This window comes from Aptenodytes patagonicus, chromosome 7, assembly GCF_965638725.1.
Source record: "Aptenodytes patagonicus chromosome 7, bAptPat1.pri.cur, whole genome shotgun sequence".
Lineage (NCBI taxonomy): Eukaryota > Metazoa > Chordata > Aves > Sphenisciformes > Spheniscidae > Aptenodytes > Aptenodytes patagonicus.
This window is the reverse complement of record NC_134955.1, coordinates 28,174,611-28,197,000: the sequence shown is the minus strand read 5'-3', so window position 1 is coordinate 28,197,000 and position 22,390 is coordinate 28,174,611. Positions and strand designations below refer to the sequence as shown.

General features: G+C 40.3%; 1 protein-coding gene across 23 annotated transcripts in view; it reads left to right on the top strand.

Annotated features, from left to right (window-relative positions):
- MADD (MAP kinase activating death domain) overlaps positions 1-22,390 on the top strand; it is a 79,073-nt gene that overhangs the window by 29,062 nt on the left and 27,621 nt on the right. For 5 of the 23 annotated variants that reach the window (XM_076344479.1, XM_076344481.1, XM_076344474.1 and 2 more), the window contains 14 exons: positions 876-979; positions 1,878-2,071; positions 2,680-3,011; positions 3,666-3,805; positions 5,069-5,170; positions 6,037-6,075; positions 7,100-7,159; positions 7,619-7,721; positions 8,778-8,964; positions 9,139-9,289; positions 11,767-11,973; positions 16,959-17,012; positions 20,095-20,192; positions 20,540-20,623. In XM_076344479.1, the coding sequence (XP_076200594.1) occupies positions 876-979; positions 1,878-2,071; positions 2,680-3,011; positions 3,666-3,805; positions 5,069-5,170; positions 6,037-6,075; positions 7,100-7,159; positions 7,619-7,721; positions 8,778-8,964; positions 9,139-9,289; positions 11,767-11,973; positions 16,959-17,012; positions 20,095-20,192; positions 20,540-20,623 (1,855 nt within the window). The remainder of the gene's footprint in view (positions 1-875; positions 980-1,877; positions 2,072-2,679; positions 3,012-3,665; positions 3,806-5,068; positions 5,171-6,036; positions 6,076-7,099; positions 7,160-7,618; positions 7,722-8,777; positions 8,965-9,138; positions 9,290-11,766; positions 11,974-16,958; positions 17,013-20,094; positions 20,193-20,539; positions 20,624-22,390) is intronic. The other 18 variants (XM_076344484.1, XM_076344477.1, XM_076344498.1 and 15 more) reach the window with 11 other exon arrangements.

Here is a 22,390-nt window from a genome sequence, read left to right as displayed (position 1 = left end):
GGGCAGAATACTGACACTGAAGTAAATTGTCTCACTGCTTTGTCATCACAGCAACCTCTTAACCCTTTGCTAGTGTATTCTTAAGCCTTCATTTAATGTGATTCTCCATTTGTATTTTCCTGTTTTCTTTTGCTACCCATATGCCGCTTGACATTTGATATTTCCTCCCACCCTAATGCTTTTTTCTTCCATGCTGTTCTTTCTCCGGTTATTTCTGTTGCAGTACTACAAGTACTCCTACCCATCCTACCACTCTTTCAAATCTCTGCTCAGTGCACATAGTTATGCAAAGCTTGTTAGTACTACCTACTGCTTGAGACTCCTTGTGTGTTCAGTAAAAAGAGTAAACTTTTTTTGTTATAGTAGTTTTGGCCATATTTCCCAGAGTTTTGCATCTAGTTTTATTATCCTTCATTCTCTGCTAGCCTGTGAGATCTTTTAGGCTTGGTCTTGCATATCTTTTACGTTCTACAAAGCACCAGTGATGCTGACTGAGTGGGATTTATCATTAGTATAAAAAGGGAATGCTTTTACTTGTGATTTCCAGTTCCCTTAAAGTCGTCCTACACATCCACACACACACTGAGAAATAATACACTACTCCCTGCTCACTTATGCTTGACCTCATTAACTTTGCTGAAAGCCTTTAAATGTCTTCCCATATGTCTCTTGACGTACCTCAAAGTTATTTCATTTGCTCTGACTTTCATGAAGCTGGCTTCTGACTCTTGCCAGAAATTTGTTTGTAGAGACTGTAGTATCATGAGTTTTTTAAGAGGCCCATGAAAACGGTGCTGATTCACATCTTTGAAACATCAGGCCCTGCTGTTGCTGTTGTGCTGCCACTCATCTCTCTTTCTCACCTGTTGTGGCAGTGGCAGTGACAGTGTCGACTATGATGACTCAAGTTCCTCCTACTCCTCCCTTGGTGACTTTGTCAGTGAGATGATGAAATGTGACATTAATGGCGATACCCCAAGTGAGTAACTTCGAGCTGTACTTTCACAAGGTCCACATAGGTTCCTCTTCCCCATTCATCTGCACTGTGGGAAAAATGCCTCCCCTAAGTCCCTGAATCAGAGCAAAGTATTGTTCCATTGTAGTCTTGCTCTGAGGTAAAAGTGTCTTCTATACTCCTTCTTCAATATCCAGGGGTAGGCTGAAAAAAGACACTTCTCCTGCTTATAAACAATGCCCTCCAAAGGACACTGCAAGGAGGAAGAACAGAAATAGGTGCTGCTGAACAAAACTGGCTCACTAGGTCTGGAAACAACCTGCTGCTGCCAGTAGATACTGTGCAATACGGGCAGCAGAGTACGGGCAGCAGAGTACGAGCTTTCTCCTGCACCTGCATATTGATTCTCAGTGCTGGCTTTAATGAGTCACTCTATCCTAGTGGGGACAGGAGATGCATTCTCTGTGGCTTATATGGAGGCTGCAGCAATAGCTTCTCTTGTGAGAGTGGGAAACTCACTTTTTTCAATAAATTAAATCTAGGAATGCCAACACATTTCCTATGTCCCAAGGACAAGAGGTAATAATCATAAGTTGCAACAAAAGAAATTCTGCTTGGACATAAGGAAAAGATCTTCACGGTTAGTATAGTTAAACAGGTTCCCAGGTTCACAGTAGAATGTCAAGCCTTGGAGACTTTCAGAACTCAGTAGAACAAGGCCCTGAGCAACCTGCTTTAACTTTGAAGTTACCCCTGCTTTGAGCAGAGAGTTGGAATAGATGACCTCCAAAGGCCCTTTACAACCTAATCTTTTATGCAAGTTCATTCTACCGAGCAGTCTTCATTTGCTAGGGATTTTTAGTTAGATGGGCAAAAGGCTGAGGAAGGCAGTGTTCTTTAATGCAAAATGATGTGTTTGCAGATGTTGACCCCCTGACTCATGCAGCCCTTGGTGATGCTAGTGAAGTGGAATTTGATGATTTTCAAGAATATTCAGGGGATCTCGATGAACAGGCCATGGACAGTGAAAACTCCCAAGAGAACAACCAGCCTCGTTCAAGTTCCAGTACTACAGCCAGTAGCAGCCCCAGCACTGTCATCCATGGAGTGAATCATGTGTGTACTGAGATGAGTTCAGCCCCAAGATCAGTGTATTAGGATATAAAGAATGGGAGAATGCATGTGGTTCTTTCTGAGAAGGGCAAAAGCTAATAGGACTGTGAAACCATGCACAGATTAAATTGCATGCTCTTTCTAGACTTTCTGAGCAAGGTGGAGTTTACTGGTACCCTTTTATGCTGGGATAGAGCATTCCTGTACACAAAAGCTCCCATGCATTGAAAAATGCAGCATTAACAGAGAGCAGTGGTCCAGGTTGTGACTGCAGGAATTGCTTTTACAGAGTCTGGAAAGACCTGGTGCATTAGAGAGGCAGGGAGTGGGATGGGAAAACTCATGAATCTGTGGTCGTTTAGGAAGAATGGGAGTTGCTTGCATAACCACAGAACAGGGTAATGGACAGCTGTTATCCTGAGCTAACACTTACCAGTAAGATCTGTTTTACAGGGGAGTAAGTCCCTAGAACAATGCACAAATACTGCAGCATGTATAAAATCCTAGATTATAGCCACTGACAGTGGGGATGGGGTCAGGGCCCAGTAACAAACAGCAAGGACCCTGCAGACTTCCCAGTTTGAAATAATTGTTCTTGTCCTGCCCTTCAGTTGTACGTAACGCAAATTAGCGAACAGATCAATGATTTGACTGGTCCACAGGAGTCAGCAGATTCAGCAGAAATGGAAGAGAAGTTGGTTGCTGGATTTTCAAACCATCTCCCTTCCTTGCCACTGCAACCAAGCTTTCCCAAGATAAGTTTGGATCGTCGTGAGGGTGACAACGCAGCTGGCAGCATGAGCTCCTCAGAAGGGGTGGTGAGGAAGCGAGAGTATGACAATCCGTACTTTGAACCACAGTATGGTTTTCCTACAGAGGATGAAGATGATGAGCAGGAAGAGAGCTACACCCCAAGATTTAACCAGAATCTCAATGGAAGCAGGTGAGTCCTCCTTGTCTCCTGCCCTTCTGTACAGCACTGTTGGGGTTTCCATCTGCTTCATGTAGTTTAACGTTCGTTCCTTCAGATGTCTTTTGCACCTGAAATGTATTGTTGATCGTTTCCATTTAATACTGAAATTCTGTAAACCCTTCTGGTTTGAGTAAAGGCACTTGCTCAACTCCCTCAGTTCCTTGCTTTTATGTAAGCAGTAGGAGCTAACAGAATTATCAGTTCTTCCTAGAAACATTTAGTATATCACCTACTGATTTCTGGAAACCTTTGAGCAATTTTTTTTCTTTTTGTGTGAAGCTTTGTGTTTTGGGGGAAAGATACTATAGTGATTGATGACATTGGGTTTTCTTGTTATTGCTGTCCAAGCAGAAGCCTTTCACCCCCAAATCCACCAATGCCCTTTTGCAGACAAGTTTTCAGCATGCCCTGAAAAGTAATAAAAGCCTGAATGCAAAGATGCTTCAATTCTCTTGCTTCTAATTTTTCTTTTTTTTCTTTTTTTTTCTTTCCCACAAGGTAAGGGTAGTGTGGTGAAAACTGGTGAGGAATGAGACCGGCATCGATCTCCCACAATCAGACAACGTGTTGATTTGGGGCGGGAAGGAGGAATACTAATAACAGTTGTACTTAATTTCTTTAAAGGTCTCAGAAGTTACTCCGTCCAAACAGTTTAAAACTGGCCAATGATTCTGATGCAGATTCAGATTCCAGGGCCAGCTCCCCAAACTCTACTGTCTCCAACAACAGCAGTGAAGGTTTTGGGGGCATCATGTCTTTCGCAAGTATGTACTACTGCATTTGTTAAGCTGGTTTTATTTATTATATTAGAATTTACAGAGAGATGGAATAGAGGGATGGCTAGTCAAGAGAATGACTTGGTTGGCGAATTGTTACCAGCTCTCCAGAAGTCACGTTAGGAGCCACAGGACCTATTTAACTTACACTGCTGATAACTACTACTTTATGTATTTTTCAGTAAGAAGGACTTTGGTTATGTGGTTAGGCCCTTGAGTTATATGGCACTTTAGGGCACAGATCAGAAATTCTTTCAGTTTCATTTAAACAAAAAATTGTGCAATTTCATGAAGCTGATACAAAAATCTTACTAGTAGTATGTCTTCCATGCTACCATATTGTGTGTTTAGGTGCTACATTGAATTTCTTGACTGTGCTCACCTACTTTCAATTATATTTTAATAATAAAATCCACAGTTGTGGAAAACTAAGACAGAGTTTTTTAAATGACTGAGAGAAGATATGGCCAGTTGAGTCTTGCACTACAGTGGGGAGCAGCGCAAGAAGTTTGCAGCAGTGGGGAAAGTATATCGGATGTTTCTGGTAAAATGATTGTTACTAAAATAAGGCCGCAAAAAAAGAACCAAGGCAAATTGAAATAGTACGCTGAGATTTTAAATGAACATCTTCAAGTGTTAATCAGCTCGTTGATCTACATGAGGTGCTTTCAGGCTGTCTACAGACTTAACAGATGACGATGCATTATTGTGTTCTTAAGATCTGTCTGTACGAGGAAGAACTTCTGTTTTCTCCTAATCTATGGAAAGCTTCTATTTTAAAGCACACTTCTGTGGCAGATTTACAGTGTTTCACAAGGCACAGTGCACAATCCTCACTTCAGAATTGCGTATTTTGGAGATCTTCCGTCATCCTGTTTTCTCATGTGGCCCCTACCATTCATTTGCTCCTAAAAAGAGGATCAAACTAGAAGACACAGCTGATGTGAGGTTACCAGTTTAAGTGCAGGAAGACAGGTGGATATTGCTGTTACATTTAAGACTCATAGATACAACAGCAATGATTGTAACATGAAAGCTAAGAATTACTTTTTTGTACAATTTAGAATAATCTGATTACAGATGTGGTTGCAGTGTAAATGAGATGATGTTATGCTTGTGAGACTTTTGGGTAATAAAGAACAACTTCATCATCAAGGATCTGGAATAAGAAGGTGAATTACAGGAAGTTTAGGAAGTTTGGGTGTGTGCAGTGAGCATTAGGCATTTAATTGTTTTCTTCTTCTGTCATAGGCAGCCTGTACAGAAACCACAGCACAAGTTTCAGTCTGTCCAACTTAGCCCTACCAACCAAAGTTGGGAGAGACAAGAATACTCCCTTTCCCAGCCTGAAAGGTAACCGTTTTTCCCTTTGTCTTCTACAGCCTTTACAGTTCTTGTGACTTGGCAGTCTGAAGTCTTACCCCTAACAGGAATCCTGGGGGTGACGTATTTTGGTAGTTTGGGTAGTACCTGTCTTAAGTATCAAGACGGTAAATTGTCTTGATATTTCTCAGTCAGACTTCTTCCCAACAGTTGGGCTGTGCTGGGATGGGAGATTGGCTAGTCTAGCCTGTGTTAATGGATTAACTGTGAATGTTGGTTTTGTTTTGTATTTTGATTTGTTTTATTTTTAAGTACTTATTGTAAAGAATGGGAACTGAGAGGTAGGTACTACTTTGTACTGCCACTATCCTCATGATTAGCCTTAGATAACTTGTTAGAGCAATGATGCTGCATTTGTAAGTGTGGGTAATGCCAACCTCCCATGGAGACTGCAGTTTACGTGGGTTTCAAAAGTGTTTATAGTCTTTTCAGGTCACGAAATAGAAAATCTCTGATCAAAATCAAATGATAACCATACTTCAGCTCATTCAGAGTGAAGATCAATTCCTAACTTATGTGCACAATCTTTTCATTGGAACATCTCCTGTTTGTCTGCAGTATCATTAGATAACATGTCTGAATGGGCACTGGAGAAATGACCCTCTTACCGTGGGGAGATAGACAGCCTGGTCATCCTTGTACCAGATGTAGTAACAGATGGGTGACTGAGCACATGCTGGCGTTTTAGTGTTGAGACCTTTTCAGTTGCTAAACTGGGGAAAGGTTTTATTTTACCTTTTGAGTTATTCTATCTGATTAGAACTTACTGCTTTTGTTTTAATATGTTGATTTTTTTTTCATTTATTTTTTCCTCCTCATCATTTTCATCGGTAAAGATTACTTTAATCTGGAAGTGGGAAGGGATGTGGATGAAGGTTGGTATGATGTTTTGCTGACCTTTGACCTTGTAGAAACAAAGGCCAAAAGCTGGTTTTTGTGTTTCTGCTTTGGACTTTGTTTTTGAGACAAGTAATCATTCCCTGTGTGTAAAATGAGGAGGAACAGGACTGGTATGGTGAAAACACTAGCAGAGACTCTGCCCAGCTGTTTTTGACAACCTTTTACCAGTTGGTTATGTTTTCATGTCCAATTGTACTGGATAAAAAACATGCTTCATGTCAGGGTTATTTCCATGGGTAAACTTAAAGACTGATTCCATGCATTGGAAGAAAACAGTGATGGGGTTTGCCATTCCACGTTCATGCTTTGCGCCTCATCTTCTGCACTTTGGTGTTCTTTTCTTGACTATTGTAATCCTGTAGGGCCTTTAATGTTACTATGAAGATGAGAGGATGGGATTTCCGTGGAGTAGCTCAGTCTGTTTTATGCATGTGCAAGTGTGTGTGTGTTCGTGTTCATTTACGTGTGCATGCTGGCTCACTGGGATTCCCACTGGGCACTTCACTGGTTTTTAAATGTTTTTGTCTCTGTTGTACAGGTATAAAATCGCTGCATTAACTTGTTCTTACCAAGTGTGTGTGGTACCCTGTGTTTCTAACTGTAATGGGAAATGATGCTGGGACTCCATCTCATTGCTGCTGTTTGACCACTTTCCATCTTCCTTTTTAATTTTTATTTCATGCACATCCATTGATATTTTTTCCTCGGTGACGCAGATGTTTTTGATAGTGCCCTTGAAATACAATATGTGCAATAATGTCCTTGAAGATGCAATACAATGGTTCCACGATGCCAAATTTCAAGTCAAGCACTATCTCTAAGATTAATTACGCAGGCCCTTGTTGTCTTGGGCTTTCAATCATCCTTCCTGCTCTAGCGTCATTTGGGTTTTGTTTTGAGGGAGGGCTGGGAAGAAGCTGGTAGTTGGATTCTTTTGATGCTGATGGTGGGGAGTGTAGATATTGTAGTACACTACTAATTGTGTATTTTGTGTCCCAGTATTTGGGTTAAATACTATAATGGAGATTATTACTGAAGCTGGCCCAGTAAGCAATGAAGGTGGGTTCCCTACAGCATGAGCTGTGCATGATATAACAATTTCCAGCATTCCCTATGCCTGACTTTGGGCTACCTTTCTCACTGGGTAACCAGTACCACATGATCTATACTAGTCATCCCCAATGCATTATGCTTTTACATATAGTGACTAATTTGAAGATGGTTCTTGTTGTGGAACTGCATGCAGAGCAGCCAAACTGTTCCTGCCTTTCACCTCCTGCTCCCATTACCATCTTCTCTTTTTCTCTCTGCATTACTCCCATTACTGTTTTCTGCCGATGTGTGATGCTAGAATATGATATATGCTGCTGCTTTTTTGAAGTTTCCATTTTGTTTGAAGTCTGTTATCTGTAATCTGAAGAGGTGTGTTAGCCAACCTTAGCGTTGCTTGTTACTGTCCTGGGATCAGACTGTTTTCCTCCCACCCCTTCCTCTCATCCTGTTTCCTCTCCTGTTTAGGAAACAGACGAGCTCTTGTAGATCAAAAGTCTTCAGTCATTAAGCACAGCCCAACAGTGAAGAGAGAATCTCCATCGCCTCAGGGACGAACTAGCAATTCCAGGTAATATTTTTCATTGCTTTTTGAGTATAAAGTGTTGTTAGAGTGGTCTCATACTTTGTCAGTGTTTCCTCAGAAGCCTAGCTGTTGAAAACTAAATAGTATTTTTCTGTGGCCCTAAGCTTGCATGTATTATTGTCCGAAAAGATTCGGTATGAATGGTCTTACAGTTAATAGCGCACTTACGTATTTTTTGTGCTCTGAAATGTATCCTCTTTCTGATGAGATCCAAAAAATTCTAGGTCCCTACTTTAACTCAGTATTTATTCTTTGCAATTAAGTCTGTTCTGAACAAGGTAGTCTAGGCAGCAAAGTTTTAGTGCACCATGTAGGGGATCAGGTGAGTCATATGAAGCAGTTTGATTCTGCAAATTCATGTGAAACGCTTTTCTCAGCCTTGGGAAGGGACTCAGGATGGTGCAAGTAAACATTACCTGACCTGTGCCTGTGCTTTCTCCTCCCTTTCTTATGTAGCAATCATGGGTAGAGTGAAATTTACTTTGAGCTACTGGGGTTGGGGAGACAAGCAAGAACAATAACTGCAGTTCAGACTGGGGAGTGCAGCAGGTTGCACAGGAGTTCCCTTCTTCTTACCATTCCCTCCCCTGTGGCAAAACAAGCTGAAGCAGTACACCTGCCAAGGCTGCTGCAGTAGTGCTATTGGTAGTGCTGCACTTCCTCTTTCAAGGAAAGCCTACAGGTCAGACAAGGTGGCTGTGGGAGAAGGTTGTGGCATAGAGGATTCCTATGGATTCTGAGGAGTGCTGTGAAGGTGAGAAGTAGAGTGGTAGCTAGAGGGACTAGAGGAAAATCTGATTACGGCTTATTATAGGAAATAACGGACAAAATAAAATAATTGATACTACACCTATAGAACAGAGCTTGGGCTGTGTGCAGTTACGTTAGCAGCGGGCATAGCTAGATTTGAACTTCTTTTCTTGTAAGCTTAGCTTTGATAGGAAGTGCATTTCTGTGTGTGTCCTGGCCATACCTCTCTTCCTATGCAAGCCAAGGTAAGCAGAGGGCTAACTTTTGCCTGCTTCCCCTTAAATCCATCAGTGAGAACCAGCAGTTCCTGAAGGAGGTGGTACACAATGTTCTCGATGGGCAAGGTGTTGGCTGGCTGAACATGAAGAGAGTCCGACGGCTGCTGGAGAGCGAGCAGCTTCGTGTCTTTGTACTAAGCAAGCTGAATCGCACGATCCAGTCAGAAGAAGATGCTCGACAGGATGTCATACAGGATGTGGTCAGTGCTGAACTCAGCAGGGTCCTCATACCTAGTGTCTGCTGCAGCTCATTTCGTAGAAAGTTTTTGTTAAAGTGCCTCCTAAAAGCTGATGTTACAGCAGTACTGGAATTTATGTTCTTGAATTACTGTCTCACTTCTGAAATAGCGACACCAATGGGATTTTCATTGCAGGAGATCAGCCGCAAGGTTTATAAAGGCATGCTGGACTTGCTGAAGTGCACCGTGTTGAGCCTGGAGCAGTCATATGCAAATGCTGGCCTGGGAGGCATGGCCAGTGTTTTTGGCCTGCTAGAGATAGCACATACTCACTATTACAACAAAGGTAAGAAAAGTGATTATGAGAATACGGTGTTTATGAACCAAACAAGATCCTTATTGTGAAGGTAGCTGTTTTGTGACTCCTGGTATTTCAGGGGTTTTACGACACTTTCAAAATAGGTGAGAACTGTACCATTGTTACTGAAACCTTACAAAGCTTGAAACCGTTCTCTTGCACACATGTAACTGGACCAAAGCAAAATAATGGCCATGCTGATATGTGATTGAAAATGGAAACTATGCAGCAAGATACAAAATCTGGGACTTTCACAGATGAATTGGAAATTCTGAGAGTGGGGACCTTCAGCTAACACTGTCCCAACCACAGTCTTGGAAAGTTATTGCAGACAACCTGAATAGGGAGGGAGCTATTTCTAATGTGGAACCATATGAGACTTATATCTCACCAACCACCTTGCATTACACGATGATTCTTATATCACTAAGTACTCTTGGAGAGGAAAGTCCGAAAATACCTCTTTATTTTTCAGCTTTTTCTTAAAATATGATCCTTAATGCAAAATAGGAAAATGCATGCATAAGGAAAAAGAGCAAAAGATGACAAAAAGTTACCTCTCTGCTTAATATCTGACTCAGCTGTAATCTCAAATGATGAAAAGCTATTTATTTCATTGTAGCCCAGGAGTAACATCTACTGAACACTTTATGGTTGGTGTTCTGGGTGGCTTGCATCAGGGGTTTTATGAGTTGGCTTAGATGCCCTGTGGGTTACAGGTGTTCATTCCCAATCGTTGTTAGAATGCTGAGGAAGGTAAGGAAGGCTGTGCTAGTGTAACAGTCCTGCATGTGGGGAATAGGCTGATCTTGGTAATTACAAGACTTTTAGTCTGACACTGATCCTAAGCAAAATTATAGAGTGGCTGATGTAAAACTCCATGGTTGTAGAGTGAAGTCTTGCTAATGTGATGCCAGATACCATAATTTGGTTGTAAGTAGAGTCTACTCAGTAAATTAATTGTGATCACAATAGACAAAATTTGATAAAAACTTTTAAAGCCTTGATACATCTTTGAAGGACTTCTCTATTGCATGACATCTTGATTTATACTCAAATTTTAGCTGTTTACTATGTTTTACCTGTTTTCAATGAGTTGATCTAGGTATTTCTAGAAATGTTTTATAGAGATTAGTGCTTATCTTAATGTTACTTAACATATAGTAGTGATCTAGTAATCCTAAAATTGTTCAGTTTGCATATGATGCATGCTATTGGAACAGGACATGATGGGTATAGGTTATTTGTCTAGAGGAAGCTGAATCTTAATAAAGCATGGTTGTGATTAATTTATTTTAATATAATTAAGGACTAAGGACTTGTGTTTAGAAACAAGGACAGTTGGCAATATAGCAGGACTGGGAACTATGTCCTAGGAAGCAGTGTCTCTGAAAATGGCAGCTATGTGTGAACTTCCCACTGTTTACTGAGTCTGTAAAAACTGGAGAAGGGGACACTGTGTAAACCTGGGAATATAGATTTGGGATGCAGCTGTTACATTGTCTCTGGATATGTCACTAACAAGACCCACAGCTGAGGTAGTGCTTCCAGTTCTGATCATCACATCTTGAAAAATTGAGGAGGTTTCTGGAAAGACCTACAAGGAATTGGGAAAACACTTTTGCTCTGAAAGGTGGAGGTGTTCAGTCTGTTGAATATTAGATGTTGATTGTTTTCAGTTATCTAAATGGAAAGGTGTTGCTGATAGCAGAATTTTTAATCTACTGGACAAAGGTATCATGAGGTCTAGTGGTAGTGACAAATTTAGATATTAGGATATGAAATTTTGACTATTAGCCTCATCAGCTATTGGAACAGTTTGTGTAGGATTGCAGGAGGTTCTTTATGGAAAACCTAATTTTAATTATTCTATTCTGAAAGTTTTGCTGTAATTCAGACTGTGGAGTTTGATACAGAGAAATAATCCAAACTGCCTTTGGGGACATATGATTATAGGAAGTCTTGGAGAATGATAGAAGAGCTATAGCTCATAGTTTTTTGGGGTTTTTTCCTAACTGAAGTTTCATTTAGTGTTACCCATCAAAGATGATTGTATTTGTCATCTTTTCACTGCAAGAGGAGCTTCCTTATATTCTAGAAGTGATATTCTTGGTAGTTTAGGCAGAGTTGTTTAATTTTGCACAACTCAGCAGAGGAGATACTACAGTTACTGTGTTAAAGAAGATTCCTAGGTTTCAAATATACAGGAAGAAGATAATTTGAGACTCGCAAAAACAGCACTCTGGCTTTCTCCTCTGCTGTTTCCACCAGTGTGTCAGACTATCTGCAAGCCATGGTGACCTATGGGAACAAATGTGGGACTGAGCTGTTTCAGTGCCAGGCTTAATGATTTAGGTGAGACCATCTGTCTCATCTTCCTTTTCCTGCTCTCATTTCCTTTTTCATTATGTTTTTTTCTTTTTTTTTTTTTTTTTTCCCCAACACTTCGTTTTTTTTCTTTAAAGAACCAGAAAAGAGAAAACGAAGTCCAACGGATGGATCTGTCACTCCAGCTGGCAAGGATCCTGCATCATCCCCAAGAGTGGAGCCAAAACCTGCAATGCAGCTGCCGGTACCTCAGCTGATGCCAAAGGCACCAAGCCCTGCAGGCAAAGGGCCAAGGGAGTTTGACACAAGGAGTCTAAAGGAAGAAAATTTTATTGCTTCCATTGGTGTGTATTGAGGTGCATGTGAAGTGCAGGAGGAACTTCTATTTTGGCATTAGGTTCTATTTGCATTCTCTCCATTTTGACACACTACATTGCTGCTGTAACATGCTTCATTTACACTTTGGATCACAAGGAACAATCATATGTGTTTTCACTCTACTCTTGGATAAACTATTCAGGGCAGTTTTCTCCCAGAAGCTTTCTAATCTTAATTGTTTCTGAATTTCATTACGCTTTAGACAACTTAATTTTTTGCTCTGTGATTGATGTTTTCAAGCAACAGGAAATAGCAAAAGGGAAACAGGGCCAGCAGGACTTTGGAAAGGGCAACTGTGGAAGGAGCTACATGAAACAAAAGTTTTCTAATCATTGCTGACTACCTGTGGATTATCTAGATTGCATCCTGATAGAAGTGGGACCCAGGATCTGCTGACTATTAATAATAAAAACCGCCAAAAAGATTTTAGTTGTAGTGTTACAGTTTTAGTGAGCAGGACTGATGGATCTTCCTTCTATGCAATAGCAAATAGAATGCGTGTCCTTCTAAACAGCATCTGCTAGGCTGGTCACTGGAAATTTTCCCAGCCTAATTTCTTAGCGGGTATAGCTTTTCTCTATGTCTGGGAAAAAGTTAGAGGTAGGCTTTAAACTGTTTTACCTAAAAAGGGCTTTACAAATTTTTTTTTTGGGGGGGGGGGGGGGGGAGAAAAAAAGAAAAAAAATATTTTGGTTGGATCCAACCTGCTGTGGATTGTAAACAAGAGGAAAGTACCATCAGCATATGAGAGAAATTCTTTGTCAACTCCAAAAATATGTCATGTTAGATTTTAGCCATTGCTTCTTATAGCCTGTTCAAAATAACTTTTTAGTGGAATCATTGTATGAAAGATTAATCTTCTGGAAGCAGCCTGCTACTGTGAGGCTGTACCTGCAGTATGTCGCATAAGACAGGGGAATGTGCGTATTGGGCAGTTATGTGGCAGGAGTGCAGGCATTCATTTTTATACCCACATAATAGCTGCAGGCTGAATGGTGTCGAGTCCTGAACTGATACTGAGCCCCTCTGACTTGATTTGCTTTTTTGTTTCAAGAGGTAATACATGGAGGTGGTTGCTCAGAAACTAGTCTTACACTCTATTTGAAAATCTGTCAGGGAGCTAAGAGAGATTCAGATTTCTAGCATTTCAGTTTAGTGGTTTGGTTCACTCTGGGTACTTAATTTCTTTTCTGTAGAAAGGAGAAAAAGGAAAGTATGCTTCTGACACAACTAAGAATAAAACAGATGCTACACCAGCGTTCTTTTAAAGAACGAAGAGAGATCTTTTGTTTGGATTGCTGAGACTGCTCCTTTCTGTCAAATAAATTTAAAACCTCATAGAAATGGAAATCTTAGAGATCAGACAGTCCGTATTTGTGAAGCATTGTAAGAAATGCTTTTCAAAAGAAGTGCTACTTAATATGTTATGTTAACTACTGTTGCCAGAATATTAGCCTTAAACAATTCATAGTGTTCAAGGACAGGCAACAGGTAAATTCTTATTGGTGGTTCTGATGCTCTAATGATTTCCACTTGTCTTTTATGGAACTAAGTTACAAGAAGGATATGGTTTCACCAAAACCGATCGAAGTTCGAAAGACTTCAGTGTTTTTTCTGAAGCCTTTTTTTCTAACTGGTTTTGTCTGTCACAAAGAACCATGAACTAGTATGCAAGTCAGTCTTTAAGGAATTGCTGTAAAAAAACCGTAGTGTCCATGTTCATCTGACTTTTGAGATCTAGAAGTAAAGGGATTTTCTCTTGTGTTGCAGGAAGATAATTTAAAGTTGCTTGGCTATTATACTTCCTTTATGTTCTGTTACGAAAGCTTCAGTATAAGACAATACTTTGGATATACAGGACCAGAGTTAGTCATGGCTGGGCTGAAATTCCTTCTGTATTGAAATGCAGACTTTCTCATTCAAACTAACTTATTTAGGGAAGAAGCATTTGGTAAACATTTACATGTTGCTGAAATAACAAAGTGTTTGTAAGTAATTCCATTTAAACATGAGAAAAAATGTTTGTATGTGAAGGTGATCCAACACTGGAACAGGTTGCCTGAAAAGGTTGTGGATTCTCCATCTGTGGAGATAGTGAACACCTGACTGGACATGATCCTGCGGCAGCCTGCTCTAGTTGATCCTGCTTTGAGCAGGGAGATTTGACTAGATGATCTCCAGAGGTCCCTTGGAACCTCAGCAGTTCCTTGATTCTATGAAGTTTGGAAGGTGCTTACAGTCTCAGGTTGCAGATATGTAAATGAAACTCTCAATGAATCTGTTGGTGTTGTGTGGACAAAATACAAATTGGGCTGCTAACCTTTTGACCTAGTTACAAGAGAAAATACTAGAATGAAAAGTAAGTCATCAGCATGATGGAGTAAAATCACGTACGGCACTGTTTGCAATAGCCAGACATAAAGTGTGTGTTAGTGTGGCAATTAAACTGCATCTCTGAGATCTAGAGGTATGGTAGCTGAATGTGTGCAGTCGTCTTGTACTACAGGAACAACGGCCAGGAGGTTCACAGAGTCTTCCAAAGTTCAGGGTGGATGTGATCCTGCTTGACCCCCTTTTCTTCTTCGCTTTTCAGAAAGTTTATGGTTTCTTGTGTACCTCTCAAGTATGTAGGATGCTCCCTTGTAACAGGAAAGGCTGTTGGTATTCAAAATTCTTATTTCTGAGGTGAAGAGTGATGGATTTTTATCAGTTGAGGATTGATCTTTGCTGTGCTCTAATACCTAATTGCTTAGCTAGGAAATTCATTGTGAAGATGATGCTTCTGATACTTTGTTTCCTAAAAGATCACCAATTATTTGCTTACTTCTGGAGTTCTTCCAGGTCATCACCTGTAGTGTTGGCCTTTTTGTTAGGACACTGGTGGCTTTAAAGTTGGTAGTTAATAGTTTCCCCTTTTATGTTAGTGGTTAGTTTGGTCTTATTGCATACTTGCAGTAGCTGTTAATGAAAATGTCAGTACTTACTGAAGTTTCCATTACTACTTTTTAAATAATTGTTTAATGCTGGCAGATCACTTTTATTTTGACAGTTTTTTGAAACAGAAAAGATTGTGTTACCTACTTTGTCTGCATCAGATCCTTTCTGGACCTGCTGTCCTGTTTAGTTCAGGCTCATGTAACAAAGTCATAGGCATAGTATTTTATGCCCCTTAAGTTTATTTGAGGTTTTCCTTTTCTTTGACAAAGCAGTTGAGAGTAAAATCTAGGCTGTTTTTATGTGCTAGGATACACTCTACTCTGAATTAACAGGCAAGTCAGCTAGAAGTAATTTAACGGCAGGTATTGTAGCTTTCAGCCTGGTGGTTTTTAAAGCCAAGCCATATGGACTGAGCACTTAAGAGGCCAGATGTTTTAAAAGCCCTTTAACAAACAAATTCAGTGCCTCTTTAAGCGATTGTTATCTGTGTCAGTGTGTGCTCAGCTAGATAAGCCTATAGGATGCTGTTTGGATCCATAAGCAATTTTATCCTATCCATCTGTGTACTTACGAAAGTTGAAGGAACATCCATCAATCATGAAGCAGATACAGAAATCGGTTGGCTAGCAGCTGTCTTTCTAGCTTTTTCTCCCTTGCTACATTTGCCTTGCTCCTGATACATTTAATGATAATACTTTGGAGCCTTCCTCCACAATCATAACACTATCCTTTTTTAATTTTTTTTTTCTAGTAGACATTTTGCTAAACAGAACTTTTTTAGAGCCTGTCTTGCCCTAATTTCTGCCATTTGCAGGGTGGGATGGGTTTCTGACACACTTCAAGTGGCCTTTTAGTTGCTCAGCAAGTTTCCTTGAAGAGCAGTAGAAGAACATTGTACTTCTTTTTCCTTCCCTTTGCCTTTGCTGCTTTTCTAAGAGTATCTTTCTCTGTAGCATTCCCAGCTTTAACCGTGCTAGTGAGAGGGGACAGTGCCCAGCATTCAGAGTCAGTTCAGCGAGTCAGTTCAGCATGTCAGCTTGTAATGTTTCCTTTGGCCAACAGGCCAGCACCTGGAATCATCTGATGTTTCTGAGCAGAAAAGATGACTGCATTTCAGAGTGTTGAAGAATGTGAGTGATAGAAAAGTGCAAGTGCCTCATCGCTATCTCGTCTCAGGGCTAAGCTTCAAATGAAGAGAGTGCATGCAGACTTCAGACTTTTTTTCTTTTCTCTGCATTGTATCCTGTTACGGAATTCCTTGACTTGGAGTGCTGTGACCTAATTTGAATTTTGGAAGCTGGCATTAAGCATGACTGATATCTTGCTCATTTTCTTCTTCTTCCTTGTTTTCCATTCTTTATAACCTGATAGGAAGTAGTGGATGCAGAGAAGTTCAGCTTTTTGCATGTAGGACTGGTTGATAGGCAGAGCCAAGCATTTATTGAGAATGCTGTCAGGTCAAAAATAACTTGTTGTACTTGTAAACTTTGTGATAATTTTTAAGATATAATATCGGTTAAATATTGTGTTAACCTACAGTTTTCATTTTCTTGGAATTGCTGCTGCTGGTTTTGCGCCTTTTCCTTTCAATGATATAAACTAGAGACATTAAAACGTTTCTGTTAATTAGAGCTTCTGTGATGCCTACATTCTGGAGGAATAAATATCTGACAATCTTAAAGGCCTTTCTCAGGAAAGGTGATTATAATTGCATTATATGTGTTCATAATAGCTGTTTTTCCTTAGTTGGTTCACTGTATGAAGTCATCTCTAACATTTGAATTCTGTAAATGAGAGATGAGACAGTGCTCGATTCCTAACATTGATTTCTTGTAAAATGGTGTAATTAACCCTTCACTCAGTAGGTGTCGTAAATTTCTGCCTTTTTTTTTTTTTTTTTTTTTTGAGATGAAGGGGTGGGGGTTTTGTTTCAAATTTTCTTCCCCGTTTTCACCTGTCTCACCAGCCGCTGACTCTTTCTCTTTCTCTCCTGCTTTCAATGCATCTTGGGTAGAATTGTGGAACAAGCACCAGGAAGTGAAAAAGCAAAAATCTTTGGAAAAAACGAGTAAGGAAATTAAAAAACGTAGAAACTGACTCCTCCAGCCTCCCCATAACTGCCAACTCCCCACATGCAGAGTGAGCTTCCATCTCTGGCACACAGTTTTTATGCCCGCAAGAACAAAGGTCTATCAAGAAAGCCTGCATTATAGAGGAGACCCAACAGATCAGTTTGCCTTGGGGAAATTGTGTTCAAATGTCTCTTTTTTTTTTTTTTTTCCTTTCATTTTTTCCTCCCCTGAATGTTGCCTTCTTCAAAGAAGGGGAAGCAGATATCCTGCATCCTTACCGTATCAGAAATATATATGGAAGGATTTTAAGATATTCCATCTCCTTTCTTAAAAGTTAAAGACCAGTTTTGCTTAACAAGTCCTTGACATGAATATATTGATTGATTGATTGAATGTTACTGGAATGAAGAATTCTCTGTTCTTTCAAGCCGTGGGATGGCAAATTTTGTTACCTGGCATCAACCATGAACAGTTTATGACCACAGTCAGTCTGCAACAAGAAATACATTTGAGGGGGAGAGAGAAGGTGTATGTGAAGAATTGTATTTAGTGATGGCTGTTAGAGAATAGCCTCATAATAAGAAATCAACCTGATTTTGTTTTTTATATCCCATGTTAAAGGAGGAGTGAAATAGTCTGAGGCTGTTTGCAGAGTCTAAACAGTAGTCTAAATCTACACAAATCTTAACATCTATTGAAATATGATATTGAATAAAATATTGAATATATATTATCTGCAGGTGTAGTACAAGGTTTTGCTCTTTTGGTTGTCACTGTTGTAAATAGGGACATATGACATAAGGACAATAGCTAGTTTATAATAACCATGATGTGGTAGGTGTTTCCTAACCATAAGTGTAGTTTCTACCTGGCAGAGCTGATGCCCCTTTTACGGACTGAAGGTTGGGGAGGATTAATAGCTAAGATAAATGGGTGAAAATTCTTGACATTCTGACTAGGCCTTGATTTGCTACATTACTTTTAGGCTCCTCAGTTAAATACTTCAGTTAAGTATAAGCGAGCATCTGGAGTTAGTTCAGAGAGAATGGGGCAAATGGGGCACCTCTGCAGTACAGCTTGCTACATTTAAGATCTGAATTGCTTTCTGCTGAGGTAGGAGTGTGTGAGACAGACACGTAGTACATGCACACACCTACTCTCCCAAACTGGGCCTTTCAGGTAGGTGCCTACATTGGGAGGGATAAATTGAGGTTTTGGTGGTTTATGTGTATTAGACATACAGCTCCATAAAGAAGGGAAGGGGAGGTTAGTAAGTGCCTGTAAATTGATAGTGACAACAATGTGGTTGTGGTTATTGTGCTCCTTAAACTCAGTTACCAGTATTGCCCACAGCCTTCAAAATACCTGAACTGCTTCAGTCAGTTTCATTTGCTTTAAAAGTCAAATTGCCAGAAATAGATCTGAATTATGTGTCGGGACAGGGAACTCTTAAATTGCTTAAAACACACAGCTGAAGTTTAGTATTCTTGCTGTAGTAATGAGATATAAAACTTTTTGCTGCATCGTTATTCAGAACTAGAAATGGTGGCCGTTTGAATGGGTGGAAATAGACCTCTAGAAGTGAGCAGTGTATATTTCGGTGTAAAATAAGATTCCAGATTCTTAGAAAGGATATTTTTAGTTATTTTTCTTTTTTGTAAATTTTGTTCATACTTTCTCTTTGTTAGAATCTTTGATGATTTGATTTACAGTAACGAAAGCATATGGATTTAGAGGCAGAATACTATAACAATGAAGAACACTTTCTGTAAAACACTTCAAATGGAGAATTGATGGTTGAGTAGTAAGCTAGTATGGTCTGCACAGCCCGCTTATGGCTTTGCTGTTCATGAGTTTACATACCATCTCAAACTCACTCCCACAAATCTTTGTATATTATCCTTCTCTCTCTCTCTCCTCCCTTCCCTTTTTCTTTCCTTTTCGCTGTCTTACCCTCTCTAATATTACATATAATACAAACATGTTCATAATTCCCAGGTTGTTGTGATCAGTGGTTATAAGAGATAGTGACATTGTTTACTTAGAGATACTGGATATAGTCATGGGTATATAATACAAATATTCCAGCTGCTGATCATGTCTTCCTGTAACTGAATAGTTGGCAGATATGGATATGGCAGAAGTGTTGCATTCAGTCTCTTCCCCTTTCTGAGAGTAGTGACATTCTGTGTACAGTCTATAACACATTCTTTTCTTGCCTCGTTATTTACCTCGTTCAGTGCTTATCCAAATTTCTTTTCAGGCTCTACCTCTCCATCATTGTCTTTTCCTTCTGCCATCCCATCAGAGGACAATAGATGATATGATTCTAGAACTGCATGGGAAATTGAACATAAAGTTCTTTATCCTTTTTTTCCCCTTTTTTGTTTTCGGATCGGCAGGTTAATGAATGCATGACATAAGGCTTGCTGATTCCCTCTCTCACTACTGACCTATGTGATTGCCAACTCTGGAGAGCCATTTGTTAATGTAATCGGGGAATGTTGTGAAGTACAGCATCATACAAGCTTCTTCCTTGAAATTCTTACTGATGTAACACCAATTGTCACTGTTTATGTTCTTGTCATGTGTTGCCTGATTTTTGTCTAGATAGTTGCTGCAGGCAACCTAACAAACTCAGTCCAAGACTTTGAGCAAATTAGCTGTTCAAAAAAGGATTCTCACTTTAAGTAAAAAAGTATCCTTTATTTTACCAAGAATAAAGGAAGTGGCTTCCTAGAGTTGAATGGCAACTGCTCTGCATGTGATACTGTAACTGGAAGCTACTTGACCTTTGTCTGTCCTCTTTTCTCTCTTGAATGGCTAACAAAGGTACTGTTTAGTGATAGTCACTCCTGGACTATGCCTTTGGAGTATTTGAAATTCAGACTAACTTTTGAAGAACGGCAGATGTGTCCTGCTGGCCTTGTTGTTTACAGTACCAAGGAATAAAAAAATCAAAGGAATGAGAAAGCAAATTTGTTTTCTTGGTACTGTTCCTGCTTTCAGTCTGTCATCTGCTTTCTGCCATACTGTTTTTTCTTGGTACAGTAATGATTTCCTTTTTCCTTTGTTCAGGGCCAGAAGCTGTGAAACACTTTGATTTGGGAGAAACGGATGAGAAAAAATCCCAAATCAGTGCAGACAGTGGCCTCAGTTTGGCCTCAGGTTCTCAGGTCAGTGGCTCCTATGCTTGCTTTCTTTATGTGATAAGAGAGAGGATTCTTCTATTCACTACTTAATTGTGGGAAGACTTCTAGGGTTTGAGTATTCTTGAAAGGCTCATTCAGTAACATTTCTTCCCCCTTCCTGTAGGGGACTGAGTTCTTTGCGAACTCCTCAATTGTATGACCCCGTGATCTTTTTGACATGCAGGCAGTAGTTTCTATTTGGCTGGCTAAATAAACCAAAGAAGTGTAAGGTGTGTGATTCAAGACCCTGAAGGAATGGGAAGTGATGTTCTCTCCTTATGATAAAAACTAACGTGACTTTTCTTCCTGTCCTTTATATGTTTTGATTGCAGAAGAGTGATTTCGACTCTATTCCCAGTGGAGGACCAGCAGTTATGGTCCGAAGTACAAGCCAGGATTCTGAAGTTAGCACAGTGGTAGGATACCCCCAAAGTGAAATCTTGATGTGATTCACTGCTTGCTAAAGTGGGGGAGGGCATTTCGTGCCTACATTTTGTGTGGTATGGCTGCATATCGTCACACATGCATAATGTATGTCTATGAGTTCTCTCTCCAGAGCCTCTGAGTGGGTGGCAAGCATGTGTGTCTGACAGAACATACGTAGTGCTTTATTAGCAGACTGCATCCTTCATATATGGTGCTTGTTGCTGTTACATATTCCTACATATTGGTGTATTTATGGAACTGGTGGATTGCAATAATTTTATAAATATGCCTTAGCTGTGTATAATCCATCTATAAAGAAGTTTAAAAATGAAACCTGAGAGCAAAAAAGGCAGATTGTTTGATGCATTAAAAACAAGAAAAAACTTTCTGATGTATTACCTTAAAGCACCTGAATCATATCAAAATATGTCTGCTTGCTTTCCAATCAACTACAGGGCCTAGAGGGAAAAGGTAGCAGGAATGCATTCAGTAAAAAAAGAATGAGCCTTCTCCCTACTGCATATTATCTGATATGGCATATTCCAGGGACAAAACTCAAGGAACTTTCCTTTTTGTTGTTGGTGGTTTTTTTTTCTTCTCTAAACTGCGCATAACTCTGAATATCTGCCTTTCCATGACCTTTTCCCAGCCTGTAACAAGAATAATACTCTGATTGTCTTTCTCTAATGGACCCAGAAATTGTATTCTATGGGATACTGCCCCAGATAGAAGAGGGGTCTAGAAGAGCTGGTTGATATTCAAGTATGTCCTCCTCCAAGCTCAAGAAAGGTCCATCCCGACAAGTAGGAAACCAAGCAAAGGCAGCAGGAGACCTGCATGGATGAGCAAAGAGCTCCTAACTGAACTCAGTCATAAAAAGGAAGTATACAAGAGGTGGAAGCAGGGGCAGGTGACCCAGGAGGAGTATACATTTGCTGTCTCATCTTGCAGGGATAGGGTTAGGAAAGCCAATATGGACACGGAGTTGAATCTGACAAGGAATGTGAATGGAAACAGGAGAGGATTCTACAAGTACGTAAGCAGCAAGAGAAAGGACTAGGGAGAACATGGGCCTGCTGCTGAATGGGACAGGGGAACTGATGACAGATGGAAAAGACTGAAGTACTTGGGGCATTCTTTGCCTCAGTCTTTACCAGTAAAACTGGCCTTCAGGAATCCCAGGCCCCTGAGACCAGAGGATGAGTCTGGAACAAGAAAGACTTACCCTTGGAGGAGGATGACCAGGCTAGGGAGCACTTCAACGAACTGCATATATGTAAATCCATGGTTCCTGAGGAGCTGCAGCCTCAAGCGCTGAGGGAGCTGGCTGATGCCGTTGCGAGGCCGCTCTCAATTCTCTGAACAGTCAGGTGATTAGGAGAGGTTCCTGAAGACTGGAAGACAGCAAATACCACTCTTATCTTCAAGAGGGGCAAGAAGAAAGATCAGGGGAGCTACAGGCTGGTCAGCCTCACCTCAGTCCTTGGGAAAGGTGATGGAGAAAATCTTCCTGGAAAACGTTTCCAAACACATGAAGGACAAGAGGGTGAATGGGACTAGTCATCATGGATTTACAAAGGGGTAGGCATGCTTAACCAACCTGATAGCTTTCTACAATGAGATGACTAGCTTGATGGATGAGGGGAGAGCAGCAGATGTTGTTTACCTCAACTTCTGTAAGGCTTTTGACACTGTCTCCTGTAACATAGACAAGCTGACAAGAGTATGGGTTAGGTAAGTGGACAGTGATGTGGACC